The sequence below is a fragment of the Microcebus murinus genome, chromosome 11, assembly GCF_040939455.1.
Source record: "Microcebus murinus isolate Inina chromosome 11, M.murinus_Inina_mat1.0, whole genome shotgun sequence".
NCBI lineage: Eukaryota > Metazoa > Chordata > Mammalia > Primates > Cheirogaleidae > Microcebus > Microcebus murinus.
In genome coordinates this window covers 53,895,929-53,916,985 of record NC_134114.1, presented here as the reverse complement: position 1 = coordinate 53,916,985, position 21,057 = coordinate 53,895,929, and the positions used below count along the sequence as shown (strand labels likewise).

At 37.8% G+C, this 21,057-nt stretch overlaps 1 protein-coding gene across 1 annotated transcript in view; it reads left to right on the top strand.

Annotated features, from left to right (window-relative positions):
* Positions 1 to 5,608: 5,608 nt before the first annotated feature.
* Positions 5,609 to 21,057, top strand: part of ANKRD31 (ankyrin repeat domain 31) — a 101,638-nt gene continuing 86,189 nt past the window's right edge. Inside the window, exons 1-2 of the mRNA XM_076007906.1 lie at positions 5,609 to 5,712; positions 20,122 to 20,195. Of these exons, the coding sequence (XP_075864021.1) occupies positions 5,609 to 5,712; positions 20,122 to 20,195 (178 nt within the window). The remainder of the gene's footprint in view (positions 5,713 to 20,121; positions 20,196 to 21,057) is intronic.

The following is a 21,057-nucleotide window of genomic DNA, read 5'->3' as shown; positions in this document are numbered from 1 at the left end:
AAGCCACGAATTAGCTCTGTAAGAAGCTAAGTGAAAACTCCTATTCAAATGCAACCTTTGGTGGTTTCACAGCCCTAGCTTTCAAGGTGATTTCACCCTTAAGCCTTTCTTATATGAAATTTCAGAGCTGTCATTATTGTTCTGTTCTTTGCTTTATTCTGTAAACAATGTGACATGGGCAGTTATACATGTCTGAGTGTAAAGCTGTATTTCATTCTTTTTAATGACAACAAAGTATTCCACTGTACTTGATGGACATTGATGGACATTTAGGTTGTTTCTAGACTTACATAACTTTAGTTGTTGCAACTATATTGGTAAGATAGGAACAAATTCCTAAAAGTAGAAAGGCCATCTCTAAGGGTATGTACCTATGAAACATTTTGCTAGATGTTGCCGAACTGCTCTCCATAAAAAGACTGAACCAATCTACTCTTCCTCCAGGAGTATATGAGAGCACCTATTTTCCCCACATCATTGCCAGTATTGAACATTACTAATCTTTTAAAAAAATCTTTGCCAAGCTAATAGATAAAATAAACCAACAAACATGTCATTGGCTATTTTAATGGACATTTCATTAATTATAAGTTAGGTTAAGCATCTTTAAAAAGCCAGTATTTTAATCAGTTACTATTACAGAGAAAAGACCAGATGTGGGGAGGAAGAGAGGTGGAAAGACATAGAAATACAGAATTCTTATCATTTGGGCTATCAGCGAGTGTTATTTGCCTGGACAAGCAGAGGAGGAGGAATCTGTTCAACTTGCTAAACTGGTTATCCAAAATCACTGTCATCTTCACTAGGTTGTTGCGTTTGAGTCTCTAATTTTTTAGCAGTCTGTCATAGCATTATGTTACTTTGATTGCTTTTTTTTTTTTTTTAAGAGCTGGGGTCTCACTCTGTCACCCAAGCTGGAATGTAGTGGCAGCCCCAAATTCCTGAACTCAAGTGATTCTCTTGCCGCAGCCTCTTGAATAGCTGAGACTACAGGTATGTGCCACCATGCCCAGCTAATTTGTTGTCTTTTTTTTTTAAATGGGATCTCACTATGTTGCCCAGACTGCTCTTGAACTCTTGGCCTTAAGCCATCCTCCTGCCTTGGCCTCCCAAATTGCTGGGATTACAGGTATGATCCACCATGCCTAGCTGATTGCCAATGTTTGATATCAACATTATATTGTATTTATAGAGGGAAAATAATCTAAGAATCTTTGCAAAACCCAGATGATACATAATAGTGGTTTAATATGTTTTCTAATAGTATTATTATTTTACATCATCATAAATTATAAAATATTATATTTCTTCTGAGACAGATGATCTGTATATAAACTGTTGCCCCTTATCTAGGACACTTTGCATTTCTGCTTCTAAAGAAATATATTATTTACAGTTTAATAGACTAAACAATGAATAACTGTAATAGCAGAGACCATGTAGAATAGCAACATCTTGCAGGCACCCTGGGGTAATGAGTTGGGAGGGCTGTTATAATTTACCCCTAGGTGTGGCTAGTTCTCTGATTTCTCGTTTTTTAAATGCCAAATGTTTTTGCAGTCATCCTCTGCAGATTTCATGGGCTACATTTTATCTTTTTATCAATGCCGGAATAACAGATGCCATTAGCTATTCTTCAGAGGTTTTTATCATGAAATATTAATGATATTACAGGCTATTATCTTAAATTTCATAGTACTTTTAACTTCTTGAAGTGTTTTCAAATCTATTTTATCCCATTTTAAAGTAAAAGTGAACTTCTCTCTTAAATTCTGTACTAACAAGGGACATAACCTGTAAGAGTTGTGGCTGGTATATTTCTACATGTATGAATCAACTATAATGATCACTAAAAAGCAAATTTAGGTAATGAGTCAACACCTAATCAGGTGTAAAGCTACTTTTGTGTGCTCCAACATTTTGCAGTTTTTTTTTTTGTTTTGTTTTGTTTTTTTTGAGACAGAGTCTCACTTTGTTGCCCAGGCTAGAGTGAGTGCCGTGGCGTCAGCCTAGCTCACAGCAACCTCAAACTCCTGGGCTCGAGTGATCCTTCTGCCTCAGCCTCCCGGGTAGCTGGGACTACAGGCATGTGCCACCATGCCCGGCTAATTTTTTATATATATATCAGTTGGCCAATTAATTTCTTTCTATTTATAGTAGAGACGGGGTCTCGCTCTTGCTCAGGCTGGTTTTGAACTCCTGACCTTGAGCAATCCGCCCGCCTCGGCCTCCCAAGAGCTAGGATTACAGGCGTGAGCCACAGCGCCCGGCCCATTTTGCAGTTTTTGAGAAAGGATTTCACATATCCTGATTTTTTTCAGCTACCTATTTATTCCCATTCATTTGTTAATTCACATAACAGTTTTGTTTTTGTTGTTGTTTTTTTGAGACACAGTATCATTCTGTTGCTTGGGGTAGAGTGCCAGGGCATCAGCCTAGCTCATAGCAACCTCAAACTCCTGGGCTCAAGCAATCCTTCTGCCTCAGCCTCCGGAGTAGCTGGGATAACAGGCATGTGCCACAATGCCCAGCTAATTTTTTCTATATTTTTTAGTTGGTCAATTAATTTCTTTCTATTTTTAGTAGAGACAGGGTCTTGCTCTCACTCAGGCTGGTTTCAAACTCCTGACCTTGAGCAATCCATCTGCCTCAGCCTCCCAGAGTGCTAGGATTGCAGGCATGAGCCACTGCACCCGGCCAGATTTTTGTATGTTTGATATATCTTAATCTATTTCAAAAGAAAGCTGAGTTTTGTTTTCTTTCAAACACTGACTATCTGATTCCTGTCATACTTAAAGTGTCTAAATACCCCTAAATGGTTTAGTTACCTGAGTCAGCTTACCGTGCTTAAACCAGTTTGAATTGCACTGCAGACTAAATTCTTAACACAGATCTGTCCATTCTTCTACCTCTGTCCTGCACTGAAACTTTGGATTTTATAAAAAAATAAATAAAACTTTCTTTAAAATCACACTGGCATTTATGAGGCTCATCTCTGCCATTCCTTTATGCTTTGAATCTTAGCAACTCTCTTAAATAAAAGAAGATACGGTCTGGTGCAGTGGCTCATGCCTGTAATCCTAGCACTTTGGGAGGCTGAGCCGGGAGGATTGCTTGAGCTCAGGAGTTTGAGATCAGCCTGAGCAAGAGTGAGACCCCATCTCCACTATAAATAGAAAGAAATTAGCCAAACAACTAAAAAAAAAAAAAAAAAAAAAAAAAAGGAAAAATTAGCCAGGCACAGTGGTTCGTGCCAATAGTCCCAGCTACTCGGGAGGCTGAGACAAAAGATCACTTGAGCCCAGGAGTTTGAGGCTGCTGTGAGCTAGGCTGATGCCATGGCACTCTAGCCCAGGCAACAGAGTGAGACTCTGTCTCAAAAAAAAAAAGAAGATGCAAAAATAACTTTTTTCCATTAAAAGAGAAAGCATTTTAATAAGGAATTTGAATTTCAGGCCCAGAAGTTTTCTCTACAGCAGGTCCTCAAATAATGTTTCATTATAACATTGATGAGAGAAAAAAAAAATGGCTTCCCTGCCTGGGATTACTGTTTTGTGTGGAGTTTGCACATTTTCTCCTTGTCTGCATGGTTTTTTTCTCCAGGTACTCCAGTTTCCTCCCACATCCTAAAGATGTGCACATCTTCGGTATGTGTGAGAATGCCCTGCCATGGACTGGCCTCTTGTCCAGAGCTGGTTCCTGCCTTGTGCCCTGAGCCGCCAGGACAGGCTCCAGCCACCCATCTATCATCCTGGACTGAAATAATTGAGTCATTATTTTGTTTTGTTTTTATTTAATCTTTCTTAAATGTATATCTCACATTTATTTCAATATTTAATATGGGAAGTGTTTTGGTCTTTATTTAGAAGTTTGGTGATGTTTTTGTGACCAGAAATATGCTGTAGAAACTTAATTCTTGTGTATATCAATTAGCCTATGGTAAAATTGGTTTCCTTAAACATTGTTTTGATTGAAGTTGCACATTCCAAGGACCTATGCACAATGTTAATCTAATCGAGGGCTTACTGTACTTAGCTTAAATTACCAACTGCTTGGAGAAAGTGCTTTTACTAGTGGAAAGTAACCACCTTGGCGCAGGGCACCTGGAGACATGCACCATCCCTTCCTGGGTATGCACCCCCAACTGCTGTGAAAGTAGAGCTGGATGATCAAAAGAGTGTGTGAGTAGGAGAGTAGACAGGAATTTAGGTCTGATTTGAACACGAGGGATATGGGTGGACAGGTGTGAAAAAAAAAAAGAGATCTAGTTATTTGCATACTTATTACTGTGCTGCCTAATTTAGAGCTGAGGTGAGGAATATTTGAGGAAGTTTAAAAAACAACCACTGGTGTTTTAAACAGCAGTGGCTTAAATATAAATAGTAAAAACATAAGAAGACAGTAATATTAAATAATAATGGCAAAGACACTCCATGTACTGAAAAAGGCAATGAATTGGGAGAGTCAGAAAACTTTAGCTCCATCCATTTAACGCACCAAACTTTAAAGACTTCTTGTGTGCTAGCACTCTGGTGAATCCAAGGTGAATACCAAACACTTGCCTCAGGAAAGGACCCCAATCTTGTCCTGAATCTTCTCACTTGGCAAGTGGAAGCTCACTTAGCTTTGTCTGAAGTAGTGTGAAATAGAAACTTACAAACAGACTGATTGAAACACATCACATATGTAAAATTATAGTACGTCATTAAAAAATAATAACTGACTACTTTTGGAGGTTACTAGGCACCACTATTATCTAAAAATTGATAAAGGGGAAAAATAAAGCATTTATCCTGCCTTTCCTGCACAATCAGGGCAACCAAATAATTCATGAGGGAAACAACACAAATACAAAATACATAAATTAGGTTAATGACCTAAAAACTTCTGATAAACATATTTGTTTTGCCTACCTAGGGGACATTTGATGACAGAGTGTCAAAGGGATTAAAGGGAAAGGAAGCGCTTGGTGGACCGTAAAAACATTCTTTGGGTCTAAGGCCACATTCTGACTTCAGAACGCCGCAGGACTGACAGCCGGGGCTGCTGGGGCAAGCAGGAGCCCACAGCTCTTTCCAGGTGCACCGCAGGGGACGTGGTCCAGATCTCTCTTCCTGCCAGTGCTGCTGGGCAGGCTCGGCCTGAGGTCTGTCGCCACACGGCTGCCTTTCTAGTCCTAGCAGGAGCAACTCCACTTCCCTCCAGGCTCAGCAAACTAAGAGAGAAAACGCAAGCTTCGTAAGGCCACGCCTGAGGCGGCCGGAAACCCAGAGCCCGCCAGCGCTCGCTGCCAACCACTTCCGGCGGGGGATGGGGGGGAGGGCGCCTCACGCCGCGTGCGGGTCCGACGTGCGGCGCGCGGCTGCCCCCTGCTGGCGGAGCGCAGCCAGACCGCGGAGCTGTGCTCCCTTCCAGGCTGCAACCGGGGAGCGTTTCAGGCCCCGCGGCGTCCTCCTCAGCAACCTTTATGAGGCCGGCCTTCTGCTACGAATTTTATTGTTCTTATTTTTAAACTCGCATTTCCCCTGGCCCTCAAAGCGACCTTTGGTTCGAAGCAAAAGGGGAGTTAGACAAGGAGGGTAAAGAAGACTCCTAATGTGAGGCAAAGATGGAGGAAGGCGCGCAGGCCCCAGACTGGGACAGTGATGAAACCGTGATAGAGGGGTCGGTAACAGAGAACGACCTGGAAGAAGAGGAGCTGCCCTGGAGAAGGTGACCACCATTAGGGCCAGAGCGCCTGCATCCTCGAGCCAGGCCTGCTCACCAGCGGCCCAGGTGCCCTCTGAGGCCGTCAGAGTTTTGAGTGGAAATTGTGACCATCAGAGCATAGGCTTGCGGGGCAGCAGTGCCTGGGCCAAGAGATTGTAAATAAGCAACCACCGTCTGTCCCCACCTACCCCCACCCTAGCTAGGGACAAAATACAGTTTATAGTAGGTGGCTTTATAGAATTTTTAGAAAGCCCTTCTTCTCTGACTGGGGTTTTAACTTCTTTTGCATAGGCAAGAACGCCTTGCGTCTGAACTCAAGTACATTTTGCTTGAAACAACCTATAGCTCTGCTCTAGGAGATGGTTAACAATTTCAGGGAAAGAATGTGCATTGGGGAAATTGGTTTCTACCAGACTGGGAATGGATAGTTTCATAAGAATCCAAAAAAGTGAGTATTTCAGTCTATCAGAACCTGTCTTGAGCATGTTCTGTGTACCAGAGGCTGGGATGAAGCTACTGCTTTTGAGAAATCTTCAGGAAAAACACTTAAGTAGGTAATTTTGATATAATGTGGAGGATCTAGGGATGGAGGTTATGTCCAGGGTAGTTTAGAAGCAGAGATGGCCTCAACCATGGTGGCCATCAGAGTTGGCAGGGGTAGACTCCTGAACAGAGACTTGAACATGGGTTAGGATTTAGTCAGATGAAGAAGAAGAGGTATTCTAGGTCAAGGGAACTGCATAGGTGAAGGTGTAGAGGTGTGACATAGCCTTGTGGTAAGCCTGTTGGAGTGTATTAGGTTGGTGCAAAAGTAATTGCAGTTTTGGACCGTGAATTTTAAATCATTATAACTAGGCTCAAATACATCTTTATTAGTCAAAATAGGAGCCATTATAATCAACACATTTTTGCCAATGTGAAATAAGTTTGTTTATTCATGTAGCATAAAAATCTACACTTTGGTATTCCACGAACTCTTGGAAAGCATTTTCTGTGTCCTGCTGGTTTTCCCTGCAAAAAAGTTGTCAAGATGCTTGAAGAAGTGGTAGTTGGTTGGCAAGAGGTCAGGTGAATATGGCAGATGAGGCAAAACTTTGTAGCCCAATTTGTTCAACTTTTGAAGTGTTCGTTGTGTGATGTGCCATGGGGCGTTGTGGAGAATTGGGCCCTTTCTGTTGACCAGTGCTGGCTGCAGGTATTGCAGCTTTCGATGCATCTCATCAATTTGCTGAGCATACTTCTCAGATGTAATGGTTTTGCTGGGATTCAGAAAGCTGTAGTGGATCAGACTGGCAGCAGAGCACCAAACAATGACCGTGACCATTTTTGATGCAAGTTTGGCTTTGAGAAGTGCTTTGGAGCTTTTTCTTGGTCCAGCCACTGAGCTGGTTATTGCCAGTTGTCATATAAAATCCACTTTTAGTTGCATGCCACAATCCAATTGAGAAATGGTTCATTGTTGTTGCATACAATAAGAAAAGAAGACCCTTCAAAACGATGATTTTTTTGATTTTCGGTCAGCTCATGAGGCACCCACTTATCAAACTTTTTCACCTTTCCAATTTGCTTCAAGTGCTGAAAGACCATAGAATGGTTGACGTTGAGTTCTTGGGCAACTTCTGGTGTAGTTGTAAGAGGATCAGCTTCGATGATTGCTTTTAATGGATCGTTGTCGACTTCCAACGGCCACTCTGTTCCTCATCTTCAAGTCTCTTGTCTTTGCAAAACTTCTTGAATCACTATTGCACTGTACATTCATTAGCAGTTTCTGGGACAAATGCATTGTTGATGTTGTGAGTTGTCTCTGCTGTTTTATGAAACATTTTTAAAATTTATTTTTATTTTTTTTCGGCATATTATGGGGGTACAGATTTTATGACCCATTTTTTAACTCAAATAAGAAAATCGCTCAAGGCTGGGCGCAGTGGCTCACGCCTGTAATCATAGCACTCTGGGAGGTCGAGGCAGGAGGATGCCTTCAGCTTAGGAGTTGGAGACCAGCCTGAGCAAGAGCGAGACCCGGTCTGTACTAAAAATAGAAAAAATTAGCCGGGTGTGGTGGTACACACCTGTAGTCCCAGCTAACTCGGGAGGCAGAGGGAGGAGGATTGCTTGAGTCCAGGAGTTTGAGGTTGCTATATGCTATAGGCTGATGCCACAGTACTCAGTCCAGGCAACAGAGCAAGACCCTATCTCAAAAAAAAAAAAAAAGAAAAAGAAAAAAAGAAAATTGCTCAAATTTGCTTTTTGTCTAACATAATTTCCATAGTCTAAAATAAATATAAACAGCAAGTAATAAGTCATTAGCAAAAAAAAGCGAGAAATGTGTATTAAAATTATGTATAACATAACCACATTGATTTAAGAATGTATTCTAATATCAAATGGCAAATTTCAACAATGCTAAAACTGCGATTACTTTTGCTCCAACCTAATACAAACAGTTAACTCTTATTGAAATGTGATATGTGAGGTGGATAGTGGTGAAAGATGAGCCTGGAGAGGAAGGTAGGGTGAAGTCATGTAAGGTCTCATACATCCTATGTGTGTCCGGGTAGGGTGCTTGTAAGGTTTTAAGTGGAAGAGTACCATCACTAGATTTTCATTCACTCTGGCATAGCTTAGACTAGGACTTTCAAATTTTAATTTGCTTATGAATCACTCCAGAATCCTATTGAAATCTGAATTCCAATTCAGGAGTTCTGGGGTGGGATATGTGATTCTGCATTTCTAAGAAACTTCCAGGTTACAGCTGGTACTATTAGAGCAGGGGTACCTTTTGCAAAGCAAGGCTGGAGAGGTTAGGTTTGGAAACAAGTAGTAACAGATTGAGATGATGAAGGTTCAACTAGGAAGAAGCAGTGGGAATAGAGCGAAAAGGGCAAATTTGAGAAATCTTTAGAAAGTAAATTTGATAGAAGATGGTGGTCGATTACATATGAAGGGTGAGGGGAGGACAGCAATAAAGGATGATATCCAGGTTTCTGGTTCTTTTATATGTGTTAATATATACATGAGTATTTTCTCTTGTTGGTATACTGGGAGCATTTTGACAAATGCATGGAATCTTATAACCACCATGATCAAGATCCAGAACAGGCCGGGCACAGTGGCTCACGCCTGTAATCCTAGCACTCTGGGAGGCCCGAGGCGGGTGGATTGCTCGAGGTCAGGAGTTCGAAACCAGCCTGAGCAAGAGTGAGACCCTGTCTCTACTATAAATAGAAAGAAATTAATTGGCCAACTAATACATATAGAAAAAATTAGCCAGGCATGGTGGCGCATGCCTGTAGTCCCAGCTACTTGGGAGGCTGAGGCAGCAGGATCACTTGAGCCCAGGAGTTTGAGGTTGCTGTGAGCTAGGCTGACGCCATGGCACTCACTCTGGCCTGGGCAACAAAGCGAGACTCTGTCTCAAAAAAAAAAAAAAAGATCCAGAACAGTTCCATCACCCCAGCAAAATCCCTTGTGCTGCTCCTTTGTAGTCAAGTCCTCCTTTCCTCCATTTGAAACACTATTCTCTTGTGTAATGTAACTTTTTTGACTGCTTTCAAATTTTTCTTATCTTTGGTTCTCAGCAGTTTGATTATAATGTGTCTGGGCATGATTTTCTTTGTGTTTTTCCTGCTTAGGGTTTATCAAGCTTGAAATTCATGTCTTTCATCAACTTTAGTAAGTTTTGTGTCATGATTTCTTTGAATATTTTTCTTCTGTACCAACCTTTTCTCCTTTCCAGACCTTGTGATACTACTGCCCAGATCTCTGAGCCTCTATTCATTTTTTTCTTTCAATTTTTTGTCTGTCAGTTCTTCAGGTTATGTAATTTGTAATGCTGTATCTTCAGGTTCACTTACTCTTTCATTTGTCATCTCCATTGTGTTTTTGACCCCATCTGGTGAATTTTTTATTTCAAAGATTATAATTTTTTCTTTTAAAATTTCCATTTGTTTCTCTTTTATAGTTTTTATTCTGCTGAGAACTTTAATCTTTTTTCCATCCATTTGATGAGTGTTCACCTTTATCTCATGGATGATGGTTATAATAGCTGCTTTAAAGTCTTGTCTTTTAATTCCAACAACTGTGTCATTGGGTGGGGGTTCTTCACATGTTGAGTAATTCTGGATTATATCCTGGACATTTTTAATATTATGTTTTGGAATCTTGTTCCTGTTAAAATTCTCTAGATATTTTTGTTTGGTTTGACAGGCAGTCAACCTGATTAGGTTCAGACTGCACATTCTGCTTTGCCTTTGTGTGTGGTGGCTACATCAGCCCTTACTGTTATTTGAGCGTGTCTGACACTTGTACCACTGGGGATTAATCTGGGACTTGGGCGTTAATTAACATCATAGTTCAGTTCTCTAAGCCTTCGTTATGCTTCCTTGAGTCTGCTTCACATGTGGACAGCTCAGGGTTGTGCCTGAGACTTATATTTGATCATATGTAAAATTAGGTGATTCTCATTTCTTTGTCTCTCTTCTCCAGGATTGTCATGTCCCCTTCCCTCTCCATACCGACTTGCTGGTTCATATGACCAGAAGGACAGGTTTTTTGCAGGGTGCCTTCTCACTATAGAGGAGTTCCCTGAGATAAGAAAAGAGAAGAAAAGGGGGATTCTTTCCATACTTTGCAGATAACACAGATTCCTTTTCCCAGTTCCTCTGGTAGAAGGATGTTTTCTTTTGAGTTTTAAGTGTCCCAGTTGCCACGGTTGGTGGCAGTCCTGTTCTGGGGCAGGGACCAGGGCTGGCCTTGGGGCAGTGCTGGGAGACAAGGAAAAAATAAATGAAAGAAAACTCAGGGATTTCTCCCACACCTTCTGGTGTACAGCGGCTCCTTTCCTTAGTTTTCTGAATAGAAATAGGGAGTTTCTTATTTTTTTTTCTTTGTGTCCATTGGATATTTCCAGGATTAGGCCTTGAATCAAAGCTGGAAGGCAACCAACGACCAGAAAACACCAAAACTCACCTGTAAACAGATTGTTATTCAGATTTCAACTTCAGGCTCCAATCTGCTTTATTATTTACTTTCTCAGTTAGCTTTTAAAAAACATTCTTACAGAGTATGGAAGAAATGGCTATAGGAATGGAGAAATAGGCTATAGGTGGCTCATTCTGTCTTGGCTAGCCAATCATTTGTGTGGTTTTTCTTTCCCTCTAATTTATTTTTAAATGCTTCTCTGCAGTGCCACAGAGACTTTCTTTCAGACCTCATAGTTCAAGATTAAAAATTAGCGTTCTTTTTAATGGCGTGGCAATACAGTCAAAGTCTAAGCAGAGCTGGAGCTGATTGTCAGTGTTTTGGTTTTTCTTTTCTTCTTTACCTTCTTTGTTTACTTGTTTGTAGTTCATCTTGGCTGTTTTTCATGCACAGGCTCCCAACTTTGGAATGAAGAGCACAGGTCCTAGTAGAGCAGATAGAACATTATATAGTTTCATATAGCTTTATAATTCTTAAGAAATGTTAGAGCTACTAAGGTCTTTTCACTGAGAACTGAGAAAGTTTTTTGGTGACCTTTGGGACTAGAAAAGGCAAGGCTTTCAAAGAATTAAGACGTGAGATGTTAACTTTGTATGAAAAAGCAATTGAGAGCCTGGACTTGGTCCTACTGCTGCCTCTGGAAGCTTTGTCCTAAAGTGAATCCAGTCCTCATGGCTTTGTAGGTATTTACTAATTTGTAAATATTCAAGGTGCTAATAGGGTTTTATTTGCTTGTGATTTATTTTCTAAGAGGCAGGATTTGTTTTTCTTATATGTGCAGAGGAACTTTTTACCAACCCTTACTTTTTGTCTCAACCTCTGGTAATATTCACTACTCAATAACAGTAAGGGATATATCTCAGGTTAATCCTATTCAATACTTTTAAACAGAACCACTTTATAAGACAGCTTATTATTAGTTAGATTTGAGTGTATTTTCAGGTCATATCTTGTCTTCTGAGCATTATGATTGCATATAATAAAAGGCTCGTCTAATATAATTAACCTGCAAGATTGGGTGTTAATTCTATCCCCCAAGACAGACCAGTGGTGTCATGTCATATGAATTATCTAGATAGAAAACCTGTCCCAAAGGTTATTAAATACACCTGGGGGAAGGTAGGAACAGAAAGGAAAGCACAAGGAGACATTGTTAATAATCACATTAAATTAGCTAAAGAAAATAATGTTTTTGTTTAGGATCTATGTCCAAATAGAGTCTATTCTATTGATTAAAATAGAATGGTGCCAGGTACTGTTTATAGAACCATTACTCTAAAGAGATATTTTAATTAGATTTTTTTATAAATCAAGGGCTCATCATGACATTAGGACTATTTGCTATAAAAGTTTTGATAACATATAAAACTGAAACTAATTGTTGTAAAAATTTTCATTGTACTTTAAACAAAGCATTGAGAATTGTTTCAAATCTTCAGTCAGATTTTACCTGAGATATTTTTGTTTTAACCCAACCAGATAATTTCTCCTCCCTTTTCTATAGTTAATACTTTCCATTATTTCATGTTTCTAATATTTCTAAATTATATTTTATTATTAAAATATTACATCCATAAGAAAGTAGGTAGTGACTTTTGGGGTATTAGTTATGGATGTAGTTTAATGGTTTGACTAAGAATCAAGAAATTAAGGTTCTGTTTTCAATTGATTTGTTGATTGAACATAGATAAGTAAGTTTTCTGGATCCCACTCTCTTCATTTTTCAGGAATAAGAGTAACCCTGATTCCTTTCTTAAGAAAATAGTGGGAAAAAAAACAAAACAATGAATTATGTATAAGGAAATTATCTTAGAGTTATTTGCAATAAGAAGAAATTTTAAAATAAACTAAATGTTTTAGAATTATATAATGCTTAACTAAATTATGATATATTCTTATAATGGGGTACTGTCAATATTTCATGGTTTGGGGAAGAATTTTTTTTTTTTTTTTGAGACAGAGTCTCAATTTGTTGCCCAGGCTAGAGTGAGTGCCATGGCGTCAGCCTTGCTCACAGCAACCTCAATCTTCTGGGCTCAAGCGATCCTCCTGGGTCAGCCTCCCGAGTAGCTGGGACTACAGGCATGTGCCACCATGCCCAGCTAATTTTTTGTATATATATATTTTTAGTTAGTCAATTAATTTCTTTCTATTTTTGGTAGAGATGGGGTCTCGCTCAGGCTGGTTTCGAACTCCTGACCTTGAGCAATCCGCCCGCCTCGGGCCTCCCAGAGTGCTAGGATTACAGGCGTGAGCCACCGCACCCGGCATTGGGGAAGAATTTTAATGACATTGCAAATGTTTAAATATAATAATAAGTGAAAAATGTAGTTTTTAAAACTTTGTACAAATTGATCTAAACTTTATAGAAGAATTTATAGTTACGCACACACAAGTCTCCATAGAAACATGGAAGAAAACATACCAAAGTCTTAATACAGGTAGCATTGGAGAAGATTTCTATCTTATTTATGTTTGTCTTTATTGCTCACATTTCCTATAGTGTTTTTGAATAGATAATATATTTACGTGGTTCAAAAGTCAAAAAACAATATAAAAGGATATATGGTAAAATATCTCTCTATCATTCCTGTCTCCTCAAACACCCAATTGTCTTTTTCACAGGCAACCCATGTATTAGATTTCTTGTAATCTTTCCAGGGATGTTTTCTAAGTGTATATATGTTTGAGAATGTATGTAAAATTATTTTCTAAAAATAGAAGCACTATGTCAAAGAGTATGGTGGTTTGTCATCTTGATAGTTGAAATATTTTGGATTTTGTATCATAATTAGATAGGTCTTTTTCTTCCACAATTATAAAGAATCTCTTCTTGTTTGTTTTCTTCTAGTATTAGTACTTTTTTTTTTTTTTTTTTGAGACGTTGTCTCACTCTGTTGCTCAGGCTAGAGTGCAGAGTCATCGTAGCTCACTGCAACCTCTAACTTCTGGGCTCAAGCAATCCTCCTGCCTCAGCCTTCCTAGTAGCTCGGACTACAAGATCATGCCACAGTCCCGGCAAATTTTTTTCTAGTTTTTGTAGAGATGGGGTCTCACTCATACTCAGGCTGCACTTGAACTCCTGGCCTCAAGTGATCTTCGCACCTCAGCCTCCAAAAGTGCTAGGATTATAGGTGTGAGCCACTGAGCTCAGCCTTAGCTTCTAGTACTTTTTATTTCATTTTTTAACATTTACATCTTTGATTCATGTGGGATTTTTTTTGGAGTACAATGTGAAGTGTGGATTCAACTAAACAGTTTTCTAGATATGTCTCTCATTGTTCCAATATCATTTTTTTTAATTCCATCATTTTCTCACTGTTTTGATATTCCACCTCTTTAATATACTAAATTCCCGTATGTATGTCAGTTTATTTGGGTGCTTTTATTCTGTTTATTGATTTGTCATTTTATGTGCCAGTAACATATTAAAAAATATATCAGAAAATATTTTAATATTCTGTAGTCATTAACTCCTTGTTCTTATTTTTCAAAATTTTCCTGGCTACTCCTTTTTATTTTGCTGTATGAACTTTAGAATCAGTTGTTTAGTTCAACAAAAAGTCTTGGTACTTTTAATGGTATAATGTTAAGTTTGTAAGTTTACATATGGAATATCAACATCTTTATATTTTTTCCATTTTTAAATTAAGGTTATGATGGGGTCAGAAATTCTACCTCTTCCCTCCTAGTGTTCCAGCTCTCTTAAGAATTAAATTGACATGAAATAGATTAATAGGAAATAACATTTTATGTGACATGGGAGCCCTCATAAGGAAATGAAGACCCAAAGAAATGGTAAAAACCTGTATGCTTTGTATTAGATTGAACAAAAAGAGCCAGTTGTAGAAAAGTAACTAAATTATGTAGGGAGAGTAAAGGAAGATAATTATTTTAACAAGGTCTGTTTTTCCAGAATTCCCTAGGCTGTGGAAGAATGTTCTTTTCTTCTGCTGCAGGCAGGGTATCTTTTACATAGAAGTTTTTATCTCCCATTTTCAGAAAGAAAAAGGAAAGATTAGAATATCCTTTTTGCATCTGCTATTTTTCAAGTTGCCTTTAGCTCAGAGTAAGCCTTATGTCAAAGCAGCATATTTTGGAGTGGAATATTCTGCCACTCTGTGAGGTGGAATTTACATACAGTAAGATTGCCTCTTTTAGTGAACAGTTCTATGAGTTTTGATAAGCACAGTTTTTGCCACAATCAAGATAGGGAATAGTTTCATTACCCCCCCCCAATTTTTCCATGTTCCTTTTGTATAATTTTTAAAATAAAAAACCCTCAAAAATTTTTAAGAAGTAAAGTAACCTTGACTTTTAGGGATATAAGATTAATAAATTGCTTTACTTCTTGGAAAAATGCATTATAGTAACAGTAGTATTCATATTCTAATAATGAATTTTTAATCCTTAGTAATAGCTACTAGAAATGAACAAAGGAAATGCTTTTTTTCTTTTATCAGAAGCCTGTACTTGGCCGGGCGCGGTGGCTCACACCTGTAATCCTAGCTCTCTGGGAGGCCGAGGCGGGCGGATTGCTCAAGGTCAGGAGTTCGAAACCAGCCTGAGCAAGAGCGAGACCCTGTCTCTACTATAAATAGGAAGAAATTAATTGGCCAACTAATATATATATAGAAAAAATTAGCCGGGCATGGTGGCACATGCCTGTAGTCCCAGCTACTTGGGAGGCTGAGGCAGAAGGATTGCTTGAGCCAGGAGTTTGAGGTTGCTGTGAGCTAGGCTGATGCCACGGCACTCACTCTAGCCTAGGCAACAAAGTGAGACTCTGTCTCAAAAAAAAAAAAAAGAAGCCTGTACTTATTCTCACAAAGGGTGTGTTAGAAAAGTTAAAGACTTCAGTCTTTTTCATTGTTAATTTTGCTGATGGTGAGAACTATTAGGAAGTTTTGGGGTTTTTTAATGGTGATTTTTTCCCCCTAAGTAACCTGTTTCTTCTTTGTAATGTATGTGAGATTAGATATGTTGTGTATATTTATGATTGGGAATGGAAAATATGAAATAGTTCTGTACATTTTCTGACTAAAAGACTTTGTTTTTTAGTTCCACAGTCATCTTTTAAAACTGTAAGAATCCACATAGTGGGGTAATATGAATTAATAAAAAGGAATGAGGGGTATCTCTACCTGTGATCAGTCTACTAGATGTAGTAAGGGAAAAAAAAAGTAGAGAAAAATGTGTGTAGAATGCTACTGCTTATCTAAGAAGGGGTGAAGGGATGCACACACACGTATTGCTTATATTTTAAAAAAAATTTAAGGATAAACCATACAATAAAAAAAATGAGGACAAGAACAGGTGGGTGAAGGGACAGGTATAAAAGGTAGACATCTTTAAATGTTGTTTTGGACGTCTGTCATTGGAATGATGTTAATGTTACATAATTATAAAACAAAATTAAATCAGCATGAAAAAAATCCTGAAAAGCAAAAGCTAGATGAAAGAAATAAACCTAATTATGTATTGATTTGGTAGAATAATTACACAAAAGGAATTATTTTATGTGCCTTTTATAGGATTTTGCTGTACATGCCAAATAAGATATACTCTAAAACATGAATTACAAAATAACTTTCTTCAGTAATCACATTGTTAATGATGTTATTAGTATTGTGGACTCTAAATATGGTATCTCCTTAAAAGGAACGAGGGTTTCATGAGAAATGATGGGTTCCATGTCTGAGGCAGGAGATGTATTAGGTGATCCTGGAATATCTGATATTGGGAAGCTAGCAAAGACTAGTATTGTTATTAGTGCGCTTGGGCTGTTAACAAAATTCCACAGCACAGACTGGGTGGCTTAAACAACAAATTTATTTCCTCATGGTTCTGGAGGATAGAAGTTCAAGATCAAGGTTCCAGTAGTGTTAGTTTCTCCTGAGGCCTCTGGCCTTTCCTCTGTGCATGCACATCCTTGGTAACTCTCTCTTACAAGGACTTTAGTGATATTAGAAAAGGCCCTGATGTCTTCATTTACCTCCTTAAAGGCCTTATCTCCAAATATAGACACACTGGGAGTAAGGGTTTCAAGATTTGAATTTGTGGAGGGACACAGTTTAGTCCATAGCAAATGGCATCATGTCAAACGACTCACCAGCCACTTTGAAGAGGCTCTTACTAGCTAAAGATGGGATACTTTGATTGCTGATAAGATAATAAGCAGTGGATTTAAATCTATGAGTTTGTAATATTCTTTTTTTTTTATAAAAACCTTATTATTCTGAAAACTGGTAAAGAAAGAGAAATAAGTAGGCATTTATTTTACCTTTCCTGTACATACTGTATTTTAATTACCTACTAAGTAATGTGGCTTAGCTGAAGGTAATTATGTAGTTGATGAGTGAAAGGGTTTCTTTTAATATGTAAATATTTCTAGTAATAATGAGAAATTAGAATATCACTATTTTATGTACTCTTAGTGAAATAATGAATGGACCTAGGCAATGGTCATCAGTGGCCACTACTGTTACAGAAAGATTAACAGCCATAGTCTGTTATCTCCTGTTGGAAGTACATAATGTGCCTTCAAAAGTGAGCTTTAACTAGAGAAAACATCTAAATTTAATTACTGTATTATAGAAAATAAATAGGATAGAGGAACATGTTAGATGATATGCAATTAGCAATTCTAAAATAGGGGAAGCTATCGGACAAACAATCTAACTTCTTCAACAAGTAAATTGCAGGGGAGGGAAAAGGGGTCATTTATAAAATTTAAAAACAGACTCAAGATACATAACAACCAAACGTAATGTGTTCATCTTGGCACCTTGTTTGGATCTTGATTTGAACAAAACAACTGTAAAGAAACAATTGGGGAAGTGTGACCACTGGTGTATTAGTTTTCTATTGCTGTATAACAACTTACTCTAAAACTCAGTGTTTTAAAATAATAAACATTTATTACCTTATAGTTTCTGTGGGTTAGGAATCCAGGCTTGGCTTAATTGTGTCATCTGACTCAGGGTATCTCAGCAAGGCTTCGTTCAAGGTGTCAGTCAGGGCTGCATTCATCTCAAGGCATCCGTCACTGAGAAGTATCCTCTTCCCGTGTGGTTGTTGCACTGGAGCCTTAGTTCCTCTTTGACTCTTTTCTGGAGGCTACTTTGAGTTTATTGCTATGTAGCCTTCTCTATAGGGAAGTTCACATACATGGCAAGCTGGCATCCATAGGGGAAGAAGTGAGAGAGTAAAAGAGGGAGAACAAGGTGGAAGCCAGTGTCTTTTGGTGACCTAGTCTTGGAATTAACATCCCAACATATTTACTGTATTCTTGTTACTGGGTCCAGGCCATACTCAAAGAAGGGGATTACACAAGGGCATAGATACCACAAACTATTTTTTTTTAGTTTTTAATTACTATGGGTACATAACAGTTGTATATCTTTATAGGGTACATATGATATTTTGATACAGGCATACAATGTGAATTAATCAAATCGGGGTATCCATCACCTCAGGCACTTAACAGTTCTTTGTGTTGGGAATATTCCAATACCACTTTTTTATCAGGAGCTATTTTAGAGGCTACTTGCTATAGACTGTGCATCTAATAAGGAATTACCTTTTTTAGGTGTGATAATTATGGTTATGTTTGAAAAGAGTTCTTATCCTTTAGAGTTAATACTGTTTCTACATTAAATGAATTAAGATGTCCAGGATTAGCTTTAAAATACATTGGGGAACTGGCAGGGGGCAGAGGAAGTGGCAGGAGGATTATAGAGGAAACAACATTGACTGTGAACTGATAATTGTTGAACCTAGATGACAGATACACTATTATTTCTCTTTTTGTTGATGTTCGAAATTTTCCATAAAAAATGTAAAAAGAAAAATGAACAAGGAAGTAAACAAACAAAAACCCCCATAATACCTTAATACAAAACTACATACTCATGCTTTAGTACAAATGATTCGCATTTGCGTTCTAAGATTCTGGAAAGTTTTTTTTTAATTTTAATTTTTTTACTATGATAAAATATAACCATTTTTAAATGTATAGTTCAGTGGCATCAAGTACATTCACATTGTTCTGTAACCATCATCACTATGTACAGAACTTTTTCATCACCCTAAACTGACACTCTGTACTCATTAAGCAATAACTTTCTTTCCCCTCTCTTCCTACTCATGGCAACCACCATTCTACTTTCTGTGTCTATGACTTTGACTATTCCAGGTACCTCATATAGGTGAAATCATCCAATATTTATCCTTTTATGTTGGGCTCATTTCACTTAGCATAATGTCTTCAAGGTTCATCCATGTTGCAGCTTGTGTCAGAAAGAATAATATTTCATTATATGTGTAGACTGCATTTTATTTATCCATTCATCCATTGATGGATGTTTAGTTTGTTTCTACCTTTTGGCAATTGTGAATAATGCTTCTATGAACATGGGTAAACAAAGATTTGTTCAAGTTCCTGCTTTCCATTCTTTTGTGTGTATATCCAGAACTGGAATTGCTGGAACAAATAGTAGTTCTATGTGTAATTTTTTGAAGCCATGTTGTTTTCCACACTGGCGGTACCATTTTATATTCCACCAGCATATGAGCTCCAATTTCCCTACATCCTTGCCAGTACTTGTTATTTTCTGGTTTTTTAATATAAAATTTTCACTTTTTGTAATAGCTGTCCTAATGAGTATGAAGTGGTGTCTCATTGTGGTTTTGATTTGCATTTCCCTAATAATTAGTAATATTGAACATCTTTTCATGTTTTCATCTTTTCATTGGATGTTTGTATTTCCTCTTTGCAGAAATATCTACTCAAGTCTTTTGCCCATTTTTTAATTCTATAAAATTTTTTTAAACAGAAAGGCTAAATATTTCAGTCTGTCTAGTAACATGCTCACCATGGTATATCATTGCTCTTAGATCTGTATTCCTCACTACCTTTGAAGCTTCTTGGGGGCAAGGACTATGTGTCTTCTCTCTTTGTTACCATGGTGCTGCCTTGAACATAGAAATCCAAAAATTAGGAATTCTGTCACTGTATATTAGGAAAATGTACACTCAGATTTAACACTGGGATTTTAATCTCAGGTTCTTTGTATGATAGAGAAATGTGAAGGAAAAAAACTACCAGCACTGGCCCATCAAGTGATTGTCTCATTTCATCTCTATTCAAAAACTGTAGTGATATTTGTTCTTTACCCCCAAATACTCCAAAATTATAACAGAATATTTGTAAAAATGAGTATGACCATATGCATGAGTCTTTATTTTTCCTCTTGGATAAATTTTTAATTAAAGTATACATTTTTGAAATAACACTTTGAAATAGAAATATTAATGGCAGTATAACTAAAAATTTTAGTAAGTTTAGGTATCATAAAAATGAGTTAAAATATTAGTCTTTCTTTAAGAAACATGATAATAATCTGCGCCTTCTTTTTTGGTATTTGAAAGGTTGCTCTTTGATGAAGACACATCTCTTAGATCTGCATTCAGTATGCATCCTGATATAAGTGGAATATGCAAAGGTGAGAATGATTCTTTTCACTAAGTAGTCCTTTAATTTCCCAGGTATAGTAAGTCCTCTCTTAACATCGTTGATGGGTTCTTGGAAATTGACTTTAAGCAAAATGACATATAAGAAAACCAGTTTTGCCAAAGAATAATTGATATAAACAAGAGTTAAGTTCCTACAGCATATTTCTGGTCACAAAAACATCACCAGACTTCTAAATAAAGACCAAAATACTTCTGATATTAAACATGGAAATAAATGTGAGCTATACATACATTTAAGAAAGATTAACAAAAACAAGATAATTTTTACTCAGTTATTCCAGTTCTGGGGCATGGGTGGCCAAAGCCTATCCCAGGAGCTTAGGGCACAAGGCAGGAACCAGCCCAGGACAGAGGCCATTCCATGGCAAAACATACATCCATACCCTCACTCACTCAAACTGGGTCAATTGAGACATGCCAATGAACCCAATGTGCACATCTTTGGAATGTGGCAGGGTACCCAGAGAAAACCCATGCAGACATGAAAAGAACATGCAAACTCCACAGACAGTGGCCACGGCCAGGAATTTTTTCTTATTGTTGAAACAATGTTATTAAAAAACTTGCTGTATTATTCCATTAACTTTTCTTTTTATATTTAGTCTTTTAATTTTACACATGGTTAGCTTTTTATATGCATCTGTAATAGACCATAAGGTCTGTGACACTAGGCCTAGCAATGGGGATTGTAGCTTCCAGAAGATGTTTAAAACTCCTAGAAAGGGCTACAGAGGTATTAAAGTGGCACCCAGATAGTTCTTCTCCTGAATATCTCCAGCCTAACCCGTAGAACCTATTTGTAAAAGTAAATACTAGCGTTTAATAACTAGT